The following is a 14149-nucleotide window of genomic DNA, read 5'->3' as shown; positions in this document are numbered from 1 at the left end:
ATCGAGACAATGAGGCTGCCGCGCATATCGTCAAGCTCCTCATGGCAGAAGCGAGCGCGAAATCCGACTGGCTCTCGTCGCGACAGCGCTCACGGCTCCAGCGATATGAATTGAAGGACGACCTCCTCTATTACCGGGTGGGGCCCTCCACGGGTGGTCGTACCCAACGATGGGGATCTGGAGCTCGATATTCTCGCGGAGACGCACGATGCGCCCTCCTGAGGCGACTAAGACCTTTCTGGCGGTCTCTTAGGCCTTCTGGTGGACCCACATGTACACGTGGGCCGCCCAATACGTGAAGACATGTGAAACATGTCAGCAGATCAAAACCGCAGGGCACTCTTCGGCTCCACTACAGAGCCTGCCCGAACCGGCTGACTGTTGGAAGTCGATGAGTCTTGACTTCATCTTTGGGCCTTTCGCCGAAGGACACGGCAATACCGGAATTTTGGTGTTCGTGTGTCGGCTAAGCAAAATGATACATCTTGCTCCGGTTCCCGTCACTTTTACGGGCGAACAAACCGCCAGGTTTTTTGTCGATGGCTTGTTCCGCTATCACGGTCTTCCGGGGACGATTGGCTCGAATCGAGACCCGCGGTTCACAACTGCGTTTTGCGAAACGCTGTTTCCTTTACTGGGAGCTCGTCTGCAGATGTCCACTGTGGACCATCCGCAGACAGACGGCCACACAGTGCGCGTCAATCGAGTGCTCGAGGACACTCTGCGCAGTGTGTGCGCGGTAGCACCACGTACGTGGTAGACGCAACTTCCAGTTGTTGAGTTTGCGCTCAACAACGCTGTGCATGCATCCACGGGGCTCACGCCGTTCTACTTGAACGGCTTACGTCACCCAATAGTGCCTCTCACTCTTCGAGGAGACACTGACTCCTCTATACTAAGTGGGGGAGGCTCGGAAAGCCCTTTCCTCCCAGGTCTCGAATGTGAGACCGGTTTCGCTGCGAAAACAAGTGGAATCCTTTATGGATACCAAGCCGAGCGTTGTCAGCAGGGTCCACGATAACATGGCGGCGGTCCAGTATAGACAAAAGGAGTACTCCGACATACATGGAAGAGGAAATTTAAGTGTATTTTAAGTGGGGGACTTAGTGTTACTAGACACGAGGAACCTACATCTTTACACTGTCAGCTCTGTCGGCTTCGAGAACTCGTGGGAGCCGATTGAACGGCTTCTGATTGACTGCCCGAAGGCTGTCGCCATCTGGGAACAGAAGCGGTGACAGCTTCATAAGTAGTCCGGGAAATCTTGCCCGAACGAGGAACGGACGTTGACGACACTCCGTACCCGCGCTCATCATGTGCGCTAGAAGCCGCGCGCTTCAGGATGTCCCTTGGCATGATGCGCTTGCTGACCATGTGGGCAAACCGAACACGAAAATTAAGCTGGTCAAGGATGCGGGACAGCAGCTGGTCTTCATGGGGTTCCCGCAACTCCGTGGGTGAGTACTTGAGGGACTCCACCCAAGCCCGGAACATGCCCTCGCAAGAACACCAGCTGAGACAGTCCTCGGGCAGAGCCCAGGGGTATCCCCAAAGAGATAAGAGACCACCCCGGCTCTCGAGCGTCTTGCGACAAGTCGTAAATCCCTTTGGAGGGACACGGTGTGGTGCGAGAAGCACACACCGAGCCGCCTCCAAGTTGTCGACAAACAACTGCTCCTTCTGAACAAGGATGCGATCGTAAATGCTCCTAAAGATGTGGCCGCCAACAAGACCACGAGGATCGACGAGAAGCTCAAGGAAGAGGTCAGCCCCAGAGATCTCCTCGGGAGGTCAATACCCTCTTGAGTTGACGGCAGCTCCCTGGCTGTCGGGTGCCACCACGAACCCCCACGCACGCGCTGGGCAGCTTGAAAGCCCTCCCGCTGCTGGTCGAGGCCATTCGTGATTTCCCGGGGCTACGAAATAGCACCCTCTTCCTTGTCCTCTTCATCCGAGGAGTCGAAGGGCCCCGATGGGAGTACCGATACCCCTTCTCCTCGCGGAGACTTAAACGCCGTACGCTTCTTAGAGGGCTTAGCGCCATTGGCTTTGGCGGTCTATGCGCGCGCAAGACCCTCGGAAAGCGTTTACGATATTTCTCTTCCTCATCGCTACAAGCTTTAGGAGTGCCCTTAGCCTCGACGGCCGGACTCTCAGAGCCCACAGACGTCCTGGGAATGTGATCACCTTGATCACTAGCGAGCGACTGCACGCTGTCGTCCTTGTGATCGCTGGGCACTGGGCGGTGCCTGCCCGCAGAGCCCGCAGGGCCATCGTGCGTGCTCTCGGGCTCGGCTTCGTCCTCACTGCTAGAGTCGAACTCACGTCCAGCGAACCCAGTGTTCGGACGATTGTCTGGAGAGGTCGAGGGCGACAGGCTGCGGCGCTTGTTTGTTCGCTTGCCCACAGCCGGGTCGCCTGATGATCCGATCGCCTCGGATGCCACCTGAGTAATCTCGAAGTGCCGAGCCTTTGCCGTGAGACTTAGTGCTCGTGGCTTGCGTCTTTCGCAGCAGCCTTGTAGTGTGTCTTCGCACCGCGCTTTGCAGTTCCACGAGGCATGATAAACGGTCGAAGTGGAGACCAGAAGAAGAGCGCACAAACGGCTGCTCGAGGCTCTAACTGTGAAGTGAGCTTCCGCCGCGCTCGCGCGGTCAAGCCGATGTTTTTCGGCTTTGAGAATGAAAGTTTATGACGAACCCTTCTTCATTCTGATTGGTCGGTAAACCGAGCCCAAGAGGTGGGAATGTAACGGGGTACGTAGCCTTAAGTGTATCCCTAGTTACATGAAGTGTGACATGTCATACTTCGGGATATTTGGTACAAGGTACCAAGGTCGTCCAAAGCCAACAATTGGCTGATGATTGCTTTTCTATAGGTGACTTATAGTTTGTATTAAACCCAATCGTTATCTACCTATAAATATACTTAGTTTACATTCTGCCTTAAATAGGTCGCTTTGCTCACTTTCGATAACTGCCGTTCACTGAGAGTTTGTATACTCTCGGAAGTTAACTTCCTCTAGCGCTAGGTGCTGTGTGACCCCGTCACATGCACCCTCTCGACACCTCAAATCAGGTACAAATGTTTATGGAACAAATCCATAAGAGGTGGAAATTTCGTGTTATATGGGAAAATCAGGTTGCTTCGAAGTGCACATTGGAGACCCAGTCGCGTGTAGACCTCAACGACTGTGGCTGGGCTCTTTTCCGTGTGAGCTTCAGACGGACGCACCACGACGCACACTGTTTCACCCATAGCCAAGCGGTGAGCTCGAACTAACTTGCTGCTGGAAGAACATCATGTTGCGGATACAGGAAGGGCACAAGGTTCTTTAAGATATTCTTACGCGAACTCGAGGCCACACACGCGCAGACGGACGAAGTGACCGAGGCCTTGGACGTGAAACACACCTTCTTGCTCAGGTACAATCGAATGTGGAAGTGAAATTAGGCCACTATATTCCCGCGCTGAACAAAGCGAACGAGTAACTTCATGGTAAAGCCTGCGTTCTTGGCATTGACGTCCGCCACATTCAAATCCGTTACCTCAGCAAAGACAGCGTTGTAACCAGCGTAATTCCATTTAGTGGGGCCAGCCATTCCTTTGCAGGGACTGATGAATGCTTCTACAACATTCAATCGATATTTTACACATCATATGCACCCAGTGCGCCACTTCGCACCGAGCTACTTCGACGATGTGTTCGTTCTCAGCCGGGCTGTGGACGGGAATGCTGATGTTGAGGTGCGCAAAGAGCACCTTCGCCAACTGCTAAAGCTTGTGCGTAAACATAAGCTTTATGCGAGCCTGGAGGAATGTATTTTCGGTGTGAGCTCGATGCCCGTCCTTGGGTGTCTCGTTTAGAAGAATGGCGTACGCCCTGACCCAGAAAAGGTCAGAGTGATCGATGAAAAGCCTACGCCATTCAACATGAAGGGTCTGAGGTAGCTCCTTGGCTTCGCAGCGTACTTGTGCAAGTACATTGATAATTACGCGGGTAAGATTCGCCCACTGACACAGCTCCTTAAAAAGAAGGCGGAGTGGATTTGGTCTGCTAACTGTCAGCAGGCCTTCGATACAGCCCAGCAGAGCTTGACTAAGACGCCGAACTTGGCAGTGGCTGACAAAGATCGCCCATTTCACATCGTGGGTGACACGTCTAGTTTTGCGCTTAAATGCGCGTTGGTGCAGCACGATCACGAGGGCCGTAATCGTGTGGTCTACGATCGGTCGCGCCAGCATAAGCCAGCTGAGCGTAACTGCCCTGTACGTGACAAGAAGTCCCTTGCCATGAGGTATGCACTCGCGACCTTCCGAGTGATTTTACAGTGGGGTAGACCGTTTGTGGTCTACATCGACCAGGCTTCACTGCGAACAGCGGTAAAGAATTCGCACAACTCCCAACGAATATCGAGGTGGTTGTCGTTCTTTGCGGAGTACGACTTCCAGGTTGGGTACAAACCTGGAAGATTAATTGTGGTAGCCGACGCGTTATTGCGTCGACCTGATTATGCTGGAAAGACAGCCGACGCCAATTCGATTGGCGTCGAACAAGTAAGTGTTCCGTCGTCGACATTGATCGTCGACGTGAAGAACGCGTATGTGAGTGACGCAGATATGAAACAACGGCTAGACTTTGTCTTAGCACCTTTTGACGTGTCACACTGAAAGTTGTCGCCACATCCTGGAGCTCATGCACACCGATATCGTGTACACGAAGGACTGCTGCTTTACAACGCAGTGAACGACGATGCGATCCGCATCGTAGTACGGGATGATTATGTTCTGCGTATGCGGATCATGTACGAGTATCGCGATGCCTACGGCAGGGCATCCGGGCCGTGAGAAGAGATACACTTTTCTCACGAGGGACTTCTACTGGTCCCATAAGTACAAGTGAGCGCGCTAACGTACGTGCTTGCGAAGTGTATCAACGCATGAAGCCTGCAGCGTATCGCAGGCTTCACTACAATCATTACCGACACCGTCGGAGTGTTGGCAGTTCATTGAAATGGACTTCGCTTTCGGTCTTCCGCCAGACAAGAAGCGGAGGTCTGGCGTTGTGGTCTTTGCTGACAGATTCAGCAAGATGGTTTATCTTGCTGCAGTAACGGCTGAGGTCACGGCCGTGCAGACTGCTTGACCGTTTGTTGACATGGGTTCCGAAACCATGGAATGTCGCTTGACATTGTGTTGGACCGTGATCCACGCTTTTCAGCGCGGTTCTGGCGAGACGTGTTTACAGAACACAGCTGTCGATGTCGACTACGGATCATCCGCAGACGAACAACCAGACCGAGCGCGTAAATCGCGTACTCGTTGACGTACTGGAGATCTACGCAGACTCGCTCCCATAGTGGAGTGACTGCTTGCCGATGGCATACTTTGTCATCAACAGCTTGGTGCATGCATCGACAGAGCATACACCGTTCTACGTGAATGTCATTCGGCATCCACGGCTTCCGAGCTTGCTCAGAACGGTGGTTCCCTTCTTTAGTGGCGGAGTAATTACGGCTGCGTCGAAACAACCGCAGAAAAAAACTTACACCGACGTGGTATCGGTGGCGACGTGAAGCCGAATAGCTCGTTCTGGGAGCGCGGCGAAAGCAAATAACACCGTGTCTGTGCGGAGCACAGGCACCGCGAACAAGAAGACGTCTGTACCGGGTACAAATAGCGCACAGATCGAGTCTACTGCGAAGAACAAACACGTACTTGCATGGCACAGACGGTGCGTAGGTTAGGCCTGCTGCGGAGAAGGAAGCCGTGCTGAACAAGTCATTCAGCACGCAATCACTGGACTTTAACCAGAACGAACTAGCAGCTTCTGTAGACCGACAGAAGCTGAACGCAGACAATATCGGTAGAGGAAACACAAATGAATTCAAAATGGGTTCATTAGTTCGGTTACACTCCGCGACATAAGTTTTGTGACACCTATACTTTTGGCTGTATCTTGACGTCTAGGTGGAGTTAGACGACGCTATTTAGATATGTTCCACCTATCAGATAGCGCGAAAGGGGGCTCGTGACGCCAATCTAGATTTCGTAGAACTTCTATAGGCTGGCATACAGCTAATTAGAATTTACACTGTGACAAAACTTAAGGACAAATAATGACTTGATTTCATTATTGAAATAATGTACCCATTTAGCTAGTAGTGTGTATTGTCGCCATTCTTGCGGGCTACCTCAAAGCAACGAGAAGGCATGGAGGCCATCAGATCCAGCAGCTCTTTCATCGTCACTGAATCCCACGCCTTCATACCAGCAACAGTGAGTTCAGCTACAGAGCTGTACGGCTTTCCATGACTGTAGACCTTCCTAGCCAAAATTGCCCACACGTTCTCAATCGGATTGAGATCGGGTGCGCGAGCTGGTCCGTCAAGCAGCTGCACCCCAGTCTCCGTGAAAAACTCGGTCGTTGCGTACGATGCGTGGAAAGAAGCGTTGTCTTGCATGAATACAAAATCCGTGACGTAGTTCCTGTGGGCAAATGGGAGCATATGCTCCGACACCGAATAGATGTAGTGGCCAGAGCTCTGGCGCACATCCAGAACCACCAACTCCGACTTGCTTTTGACCCGAAAGCTCCCTAGACCATTAGCGAGCCTCCCCCATTTTGTCGAGACATGTAACGACGGGGAGGACACCTCATGTCACGCCAATAGTGCTTGTACCCATCTGGGCCGTCGAGATTAAACTTTTTTTCATCTGAGAAGATGATCATGGACCAAACCACCTCCTTCTGCGCAGCCGTCGAGAGCCTCTCGGTAAACTTTAGACGCGCCTCCTTGTGCGCCTTTGCTAGAGGTAGTGTACGATCCATTTTAGAGTAGACAAGATAGTCTACCAAGGACAGAAGTCTCTGGATCGTACGCACCGAGCATGCCAAACCGTACGTGACCTTCAACTCGGATGCCGGATAGTCTCCTGTTGCGGCGCTGCCTACGGACTTGGCGGTCTGTTAGGCTTGCCGGACGCCCCCCCTCTCTTTTGGCTTTAGTGGTAGGTACCCTCAGGGCGTAGCTGACGCCATTCACCGACCGCTCAAGCCGTTGAGCGATCGCGCCGACACTCAAGCCTGCCTCGTGGAGGCCCTTTATGCGGCCACGTTCGTCGTCAGTGATGCTTGGTCCTCGCCCATAGTTAAAATAGGATAATAAGGCCAGTTTAGGGGGATTTAAAATTAACCATCATTCCGTACCATAATGAAATCAAGTCATTTTTTGTCCTTAAGTTTTGTCGCAGTGCAAATTCTAGTGAGCTGTATGCCAGCCTATAGAAGTTCTACGAAATCTAGATCGGTGTCACAAGCCCCTTTTGCGCTATCTGATAGATGGAACATATCGAAATAGCGTCGTCTAACTCCAGCAAGGAGCCGAAATACAGCCAAAAGTATAGGTGTCACAAAACTTATGTCGCGGAGTGTAGTTACAAAGAGCCTACCGCGACATGCAGTCTCTGACTTCGGTGCAAGCAAGTCTGCTTCCCGCTCAACCGGCCCGTTCACAGTACTTTAACGTCATGGCAACGCTTATATACTGGACATACCGTCTAGCATGCGACTTCATCCGACATTTTACGTCGAGCAAATTGGGCCTTACGAACGACGCGAGCCACCCAGTCTCGATGGCTCGATGACGACGAAGCAGCGTGTTCCAACTTCTCGAGCGCGACGACGCGGTCGCGCAGGCGCCTCAGCTCCGATCCAAGTGTGACTTGGATGCTCGAAGCGTCTAAGCAGCCGCAGCGACCTGGGCCTTCTGTAGGCGCATCATCTGTTGCAGGGCAGCTTAGCTCCGCCCTCTGGGATCGTTCCTTGGTGACGCCACGATCGTACAGATCGCGAGAGCCATGGTCCACCTGTGGTTGCACATGCGGAGGGTATCTCTCCGCCCCGCCGCCGCTGCGTGACGCGCACGGCTCGGCACGTAGGATTGTGAGTGGGTCATGAAGCCCCGAAGACGAACCGAGATCAGGCTCGCCTTCGTTTTATTGGGAGAGAAATTTCTCGTTATCGAGTTACATGGGATCCACGGAACGTCCTGATGAAGGACATTCCGGAAATGGTGAGGGCGTATGAGGCGCAGCACCGAGTGCAGGCATAATGCCGGCACTAAAACGGCAAGTATCATCAGCATGGGGTGTATCACGGTGCTTAAGTTGAGCACGGAGGTCTCGCAGAGGAGCTGGTACACGCACGGAAGCGTATCCGAGAGCATCGTGTTCAGAAAGGAGCACGCAGTTTGGGGCAGACAATTCCTGCCTCCATAGCGTCATTATGGAGGCGATCGATGGGATGATGCTTCGAGAAGGTCACAAAGCGCTGGCGAACCGAGACAATACGCTTGTGGTAGCCTTTCTCATTGTTGTTGAAGCGCACAGCAAATGCGTCTTGTCAGTCGTCACGAATGCACGCGTTTACTTAAGCATAGCGTGATATTGAGTGACACGTAGATTACCTTCTGCCGCGGGCGTGCTCGCTTGCTTGGACGCTGTTATTGTTTTTTGCAGGTTCAGCCACTGACGAAACAGATTCTGCCGGTGCAGACTCTTGTGCAGGCGTCTTCCTCGGCGAGCTCATTGCGAAATGAGTTCGGATTTCTCAAACGTTTTGACAGCCTCGTCAATACTTTGGGGGGTGTTAAGACTATAGAGTATTTGCTTTACGAGGAGGGGGGTTAACCCCTCCAACCCGATAGCTCTATAAGCTGCGTTATGGCTCCGGAAGATGCCCGGGTATGAGGGCTTATATTGTATATACAGCATAAGGAAAATAAGCTTGCTTTCACTATGGCCCTGGCGTTTGCACATCATTCGGTTTATAAACTTTTATATAACGGTTTGGAGCACGAAAAGAGACTGATCGCCTTTCTACATAGAGTAGGGGTTACATTACTACTCTCCAGTTTTCCGTTTTTTGGTATGCAATATGACAGTTTGAAACAATCATTCAGATAAAATATTGAATTTTAGAGGAACCTTTCGCGCCAAATCACCTAGGCCAGTCAGTTGAGATTTTGCGCGGGGAGGACAAAAGCGATGGTGGGGGCGCGTGGCAGCGCTCCACGCGAAGATGCAGCGGCAGTACTCGAGGAAGAGCGTGGGACAAACCACTTCCGTCTTATCTGGCCGGAGTTTAGGAAACTAGGGTGGACGTCGAAGGCACCGCCTTCTCATGTGATTGAGACACGATGGAAGTACATCCTGCCAGGTGGTTATGGCACTGATGGCCTCGACTACATCCTTGGGGATGAAGCCGTGGTGAACTACGCTTTGAAAAGTAAGTGGTTTTGTATTGATATGCTATCTGTGCTCTAATGGCTTGTATCGCATGTGCAGTGAGCCAGCAGTCAGCTATCGACCGAGTCCGCGCCACAAGAGCAACCTTAATTGCATATATACCATAAATGATTTTATCACCTTTTGTTGTTTTACCTATAAGTTTACCTTTAAATTGTTTTTTATATTTGGTTTTTTTGGAAATAATATAATTAAGATTTTTTCATTTAGAATTTAAATTTATTTCTAAAGCTTAAAAACATGATTTAATACTACAAATACCTGAAGGAGTTTTAAATTCATCAAAATGATATTTAATATCATATTCTAAAGTATTTAAAGATATTTTTCTTTTTGGAAAATCATTTTTTGTCGTTTTGATTTATTTAAACGACCTTTACATTGTAGACGATACATTTAAACGACCTTTTAATTGTAGCTGAAGACGCTAAAACGGCAATAGCACAACTTGCATCGACTGTTGTGCGTCAATCGCCTGCGCACAAGCCGCCCACGAAGAAGAGATCGTCGTCTAAGTCCCCAGCTAGAAGGTCTAAGTCCCCTACTAGAATGTCGACGGCCACGTCGCCAGTGCGAGCACGTGCATCCCAGTCAGGAGTGCATGAAAGTCCGAAATGTACGGGTGCTTGGGTATACTCCATCAATTTATTATTAAACTGTATGTGTAATTCTGTATATTTAACTTTACTGTGATACAGCGTTGGCAACATGTGTATCTTCTGTAAGCGCTTCCAAAATTTCACCACCTCCAACACTTGCGGCACCAAGTATGTTGTCACCAGAAGGTATGCTACGAGGAATATTTTACCTTCTGTCTATTCATGCTAATCTCTATGCATCATATTTGCTGTGCTGAAATATGTAGAACCCGATAGAAACCAGACCTCGTCTTCTCATACAAGTGGAGAAGAACCTGCGCCGAGTTATAAGAAGAAACAAAGTCGGGCGATGTCAGGTGATGATGGACCAGAGCAATCGAATTCATCAAGAGTTGAGGGAGGGAGCAGCACCAGGCACGCCGCTAAGGACCGTACGTCGTTTTTATGCTGTATATGATGCCTACATGTTACACCTAACCTGTATTGTAACGGGGTTACATGGTGTGGAACACGCAGGGGTACGAAGTACCCGGAGAGCTAACAAACTCTCAGTACAGAAGTTGTAGAGTTAACAAGGCCTCTCAGTACGTTGGCTGAATGCCACACGTTATGCATTTGATTAGGTTTAACTATGCTAGATAATTAAAAAAACTAATTTTACCCCTAGGCGGCTTGGCCGCAATAATAGTAAATAAAACACTTCTGTTTTTTAAAGCATAGAAGTTAAGGTGTTAACTTTGAGCCCTGGTGTAACGGGGTTACACGGTGTGGAACACACAGGGGTACGAAGTACCCGGAAAGTTAACAAACTCTCAATACAGAAGTTGTAGAGTTAACATAGTGAATCATCTCTTCGAGATGGACCGATGGGCGGTGAACGTGAGCGTTCGCGTCGTGGACGCCGGCGTCGTATGGACGCAGACGCCGTTTCGGCAAGTGCTGACTCTGCCCGCGAGAGCCCAGCTGAGGCAAGGCCTCCTCCTGCTCTGCTCGATGAGCATGGTGAGCTCCACTTTCACGTGGAACACCTTGTGGCGTGGCGTAGACGCCAGGGTCGTACTCAGTACTTGGTGAAGTAAAGGGGTTACCCTCACTCACAGACTTCATGGGAGTTTGAGGTTATCCTCCGGCAAGATTGCCCTGACGTCGTTGACGCTTACGACCGGGCACATCATGTGCCGAAGCCCTACCATGGCGTGCAACAGCGTCGCCAGGCGCTGGGCGCCTCCCACTAGAGTGGGGAGCGATCAGGTCAGCAGTTGAGTTCAGGCTCTGACCAGTGGCTGCAGCAGCCAGCTCGTACGTATGAGCGGTGCTCGCAGCGGGAGCAGGCGGTGGAGAGACCTCGTGGTGTTAGGGACAGGGTCCCGAAGGAAGCAGGTGCTTCGTGTTGTGCTGAACAAGGTTCAGGCACAAGCGTCTCGATAGACGCATAGTTGTTTTGAAACAACTTGCTCGATGAGCATGATCCAAATGTGGATGCGCTGTAACAGCGAAAGTGGTGTCCCGGACGGGGATTGAACACTGGCCTTTGGCTTGCCAGGCTGGAGCTCTACCATTGAGCTATAAGGGCGATGCCCGTACGTCAGTCCGAGAACGGACTACTCATGGTATGAGAGGGCTGCGCCCGGGTGGATTTGAACCACCGACCTGTGGCTTCCAAAGCCAGCGCTCGACCACTGAGCTGAAAGGGCGTTGCCCTTATCTTGTCCATTCAAGGACAACAGTTCATGGAACGAGAGGGCTGTGCCCAGGTGGGTTCTAACCACCGACCTGTGGCTTTCCGAAGCCCACGCTCGACCACTGAGCTAAAAGCGAATTGCTCTTAAGCTTGTCGAAGCGTGGACAATCGTTCATGGAACGACAGGGCTGTGCCCGGGTGGGTTCGAACCACCGACCTGTGGCTCTCAAAGCCAACGCTCAACCATTGAGCTAAAAGGGTGTTGCCCTTCAGCTTGTCCAAGCGTGAACAATCGTTCATGGAACGAGAGGGCTGTGCCCTAGTGGGTTCGAGCCACCGACCTATCGCTTGTGAAGCGAGTGTTCAACCGCTGAGCTCTGGTCGACGGCTCGAATGAGTCAAGAGCAGTGCTCTAAGCGGTTTGCAGCTCTTGGAGTAGGCGCGGAGCGCGAGCGTAGGTCTGAGACCGCTTGAGAGCAAGATGCGCGCTGCGCTTGGAACATTGGGCCGTGGGCCAACGACGAGAAGTTGGGCATCAACGATGCGTAGGCGTTTGTGAGCTCACGGAGCTGTACAACGCTGGTGTGAGGTATAGTAACCTCCGTCGTCTTAACAAGACGTGACCTCGCTGAGGAAAGTTTCGAGAGCGGAAAGTTCTCATCTTAGTGGGGGAGAGTGTAACGGGGTTACATGGTGTGGAACACATAGGGGTACGTAGTACCCGGAGAGCTAATAAGGTTTCTCAGTACGTTGGCTGAAAGCCACACGTTATGCATTTGATTAGGTTTAGCTATGCTAGATAGTTAAAGAGATACATTTACCCCTAGGCGGTTTGGCCGCAATAATAGTAAATAAAACACTTCTGGTTTTAAAGCACCAAAGTTGAGGTATTAGCTTTGAGCCCTGGTCTTGGGCTGTAAGTGTCCTTTAATTAAGGAACTTAGTATTAGTGACTCTTTGAGCCGAACGTCTTCCTCTGACGCTAAAGCTACGGCAGACCCGCTGCAGCCGCCATGTTGGCGATACCTGCGGTGTCCAAGGCGATGAGGCTCTCGACCCGTCGTAGATAATTTAGAAAACTGTCACCGTATAGGAGCACATGAATATTGCGCGTAAGACTCCTATTGCAGCGAGCGAAACGTACCGAAGCTATTCTGACCACGTCCGGATCCAGTTTGGGTTGCTGTAATCGTGATGTCATTGATCAGACGCTTGGCGTCCCGATAAACTCGACCGTCAGCTGCTTCTTGGCCATGCACATGTCGTACAGACTGTATGCAACCCCCCGTCTTGGTGCTTGTGAGGTCCAACACCTGGTGACCAGCGCTACTAGACTCGTTGAGGCCACCGCCTGCCCACATGCCCTTGGCCAGGGCGTCGAGCGCCATCACTGGAACTAGCAAGTCTCCAAATGTATCGGTGAACATCGTGTCGATGGCGTCGAACTTGTCCGATTGCTGGATATCCGCACCAGTTTCCAAATACACCACTACGATCTCCGTCGGGTGCGCGTTCAGATACGCCTTGATCTCGTCCATGGAATCTTTTGTCAGCGGCTGCTCGGACACTTTAATACCGGAGATCGACGGGAAGCAGCCCAACACCTCCGGCCCCCAATTGTACGTGCCGTAGTTACCAAACGTCTTGCCGAACGCTTCGAAGAACCCACTCACAGCATCCGAACGAAGGTTGCCGCAGTGAGATCGTTGAGGAAGAAGTGTGTGTCGACCTCGATGAACCTAATGTCGATATCGAGCTGGACCGTCATACTCAGCACCTGGTCATTCGTCTTGACGTAGGGATGTATTAAACTAGCACTACGAGAGCCTCAATTTGGAACTTTTCCCTTTAGCTTGTATTCTCGGCCACGAAGAGAATATCCCTGATCGTGTCTACCTTTAATGCACCATGCCGCTTGGTTACCGTGTTGCCTGCCGTGGAAAATGCACGTTCGCAATGTCTTGAAGTGGCTATACACCCCAGCCATTTACGAGCAAGAGGAGAAAGTGTTGGAAGCTGCGTGCGATTTTATTTCCACCACGAAAGGGCCGACGGCAGCTTCTTCCTGCGAGATAGTCTAAATGGCAGTCGACTTGGAGAGTGGGGAACGCATCCTGCTGTGGTCTAACTAACTTCAACTTGTCGCAAAGTATGGTTTCGATTTGATTGGCAATCCCAACTTATTTTAACCAATCGACAGTAGCGATTTGTCTGGGTGTCGGCAAAGCGTCGGCAGGACGTCCCTCGTAAATTTCGGACGTCCCTCTCGAGCAAAGTCGAGTCGACATCCAAGACCGCGACGTCGACAGCTCTAGCTCTGACCATGCTTGATCTAGGCTATAAAACGGATAGACATTCCATCTGCAAAGTACAATAGGACTTAGAGCGATTCTGAAATTACTACAGTGGTCACGGTAATGAATCTCATTGAAATTATTTTGTGTGGAGTAATTGTTTTATCTCACAGCAATTGATCTCCGTGAGAGTATTAATGAACTCCCATTAAATAGTGTTTGGTAAAATAAATCTTATTGCTATTACTTTATGTAGCCCTGCAATT

General features: G+C 51.1%; 1 protein-coding gene and 1 pseudogene across 2 annotated transcripts; both read right to left on the bottom strand.

The window, feature by feature from the left end:
* Nucleotides 1-11410: 11410 nt before the first annotated feature.
* Nucleotides 11411-11481, bottom strand: PITG_27385 (annotated as a pseudogene). Its single transcript has one exon. The product of its transcript is annotated as a tRNA-OTHER (tRNA).
* A 1344-nt stretch (nucleotides 11482-12825) lies between these two features.
* PITG_11552 (uncharacterized protein) lies at nucleotides 12826-13357 on the bottom strand (the record flags this gene model as incomplete). Its single annotated transcript, XM_002901059.1, has 3 exons — nucleotides 12826-12878; nucleotides 12920-13232; nucleotides 13274-13357. 3 exons carry the CDS (start codon nucleotides 13355-13357, stop codon nucleotides 12826-12828), a joined length of 450 nt encoding a protein of 149 aa, XP_002901105.1.
* Nucleotides 13358-14149: the final 792 nt, after the last annotated feature.

This window comes from Phytophthora infestans, genomic scaffold (assembly GCF_000142945.1).
Source record: "Phytophthora infestans T30-4 supercont1.22 genomic scaffold, whole genome shotgun sequence".
Classification (NCBI taxonomy): domain Eukaryota; phylum Oomycota; class Peronosporomycetes; order Peronosporales; family Peronosporaceae; genus Phytophthora; species Phytophthora infestans.
This window is presented reverse-complemented; position numbering and strand designations above follow the sequence as displayed.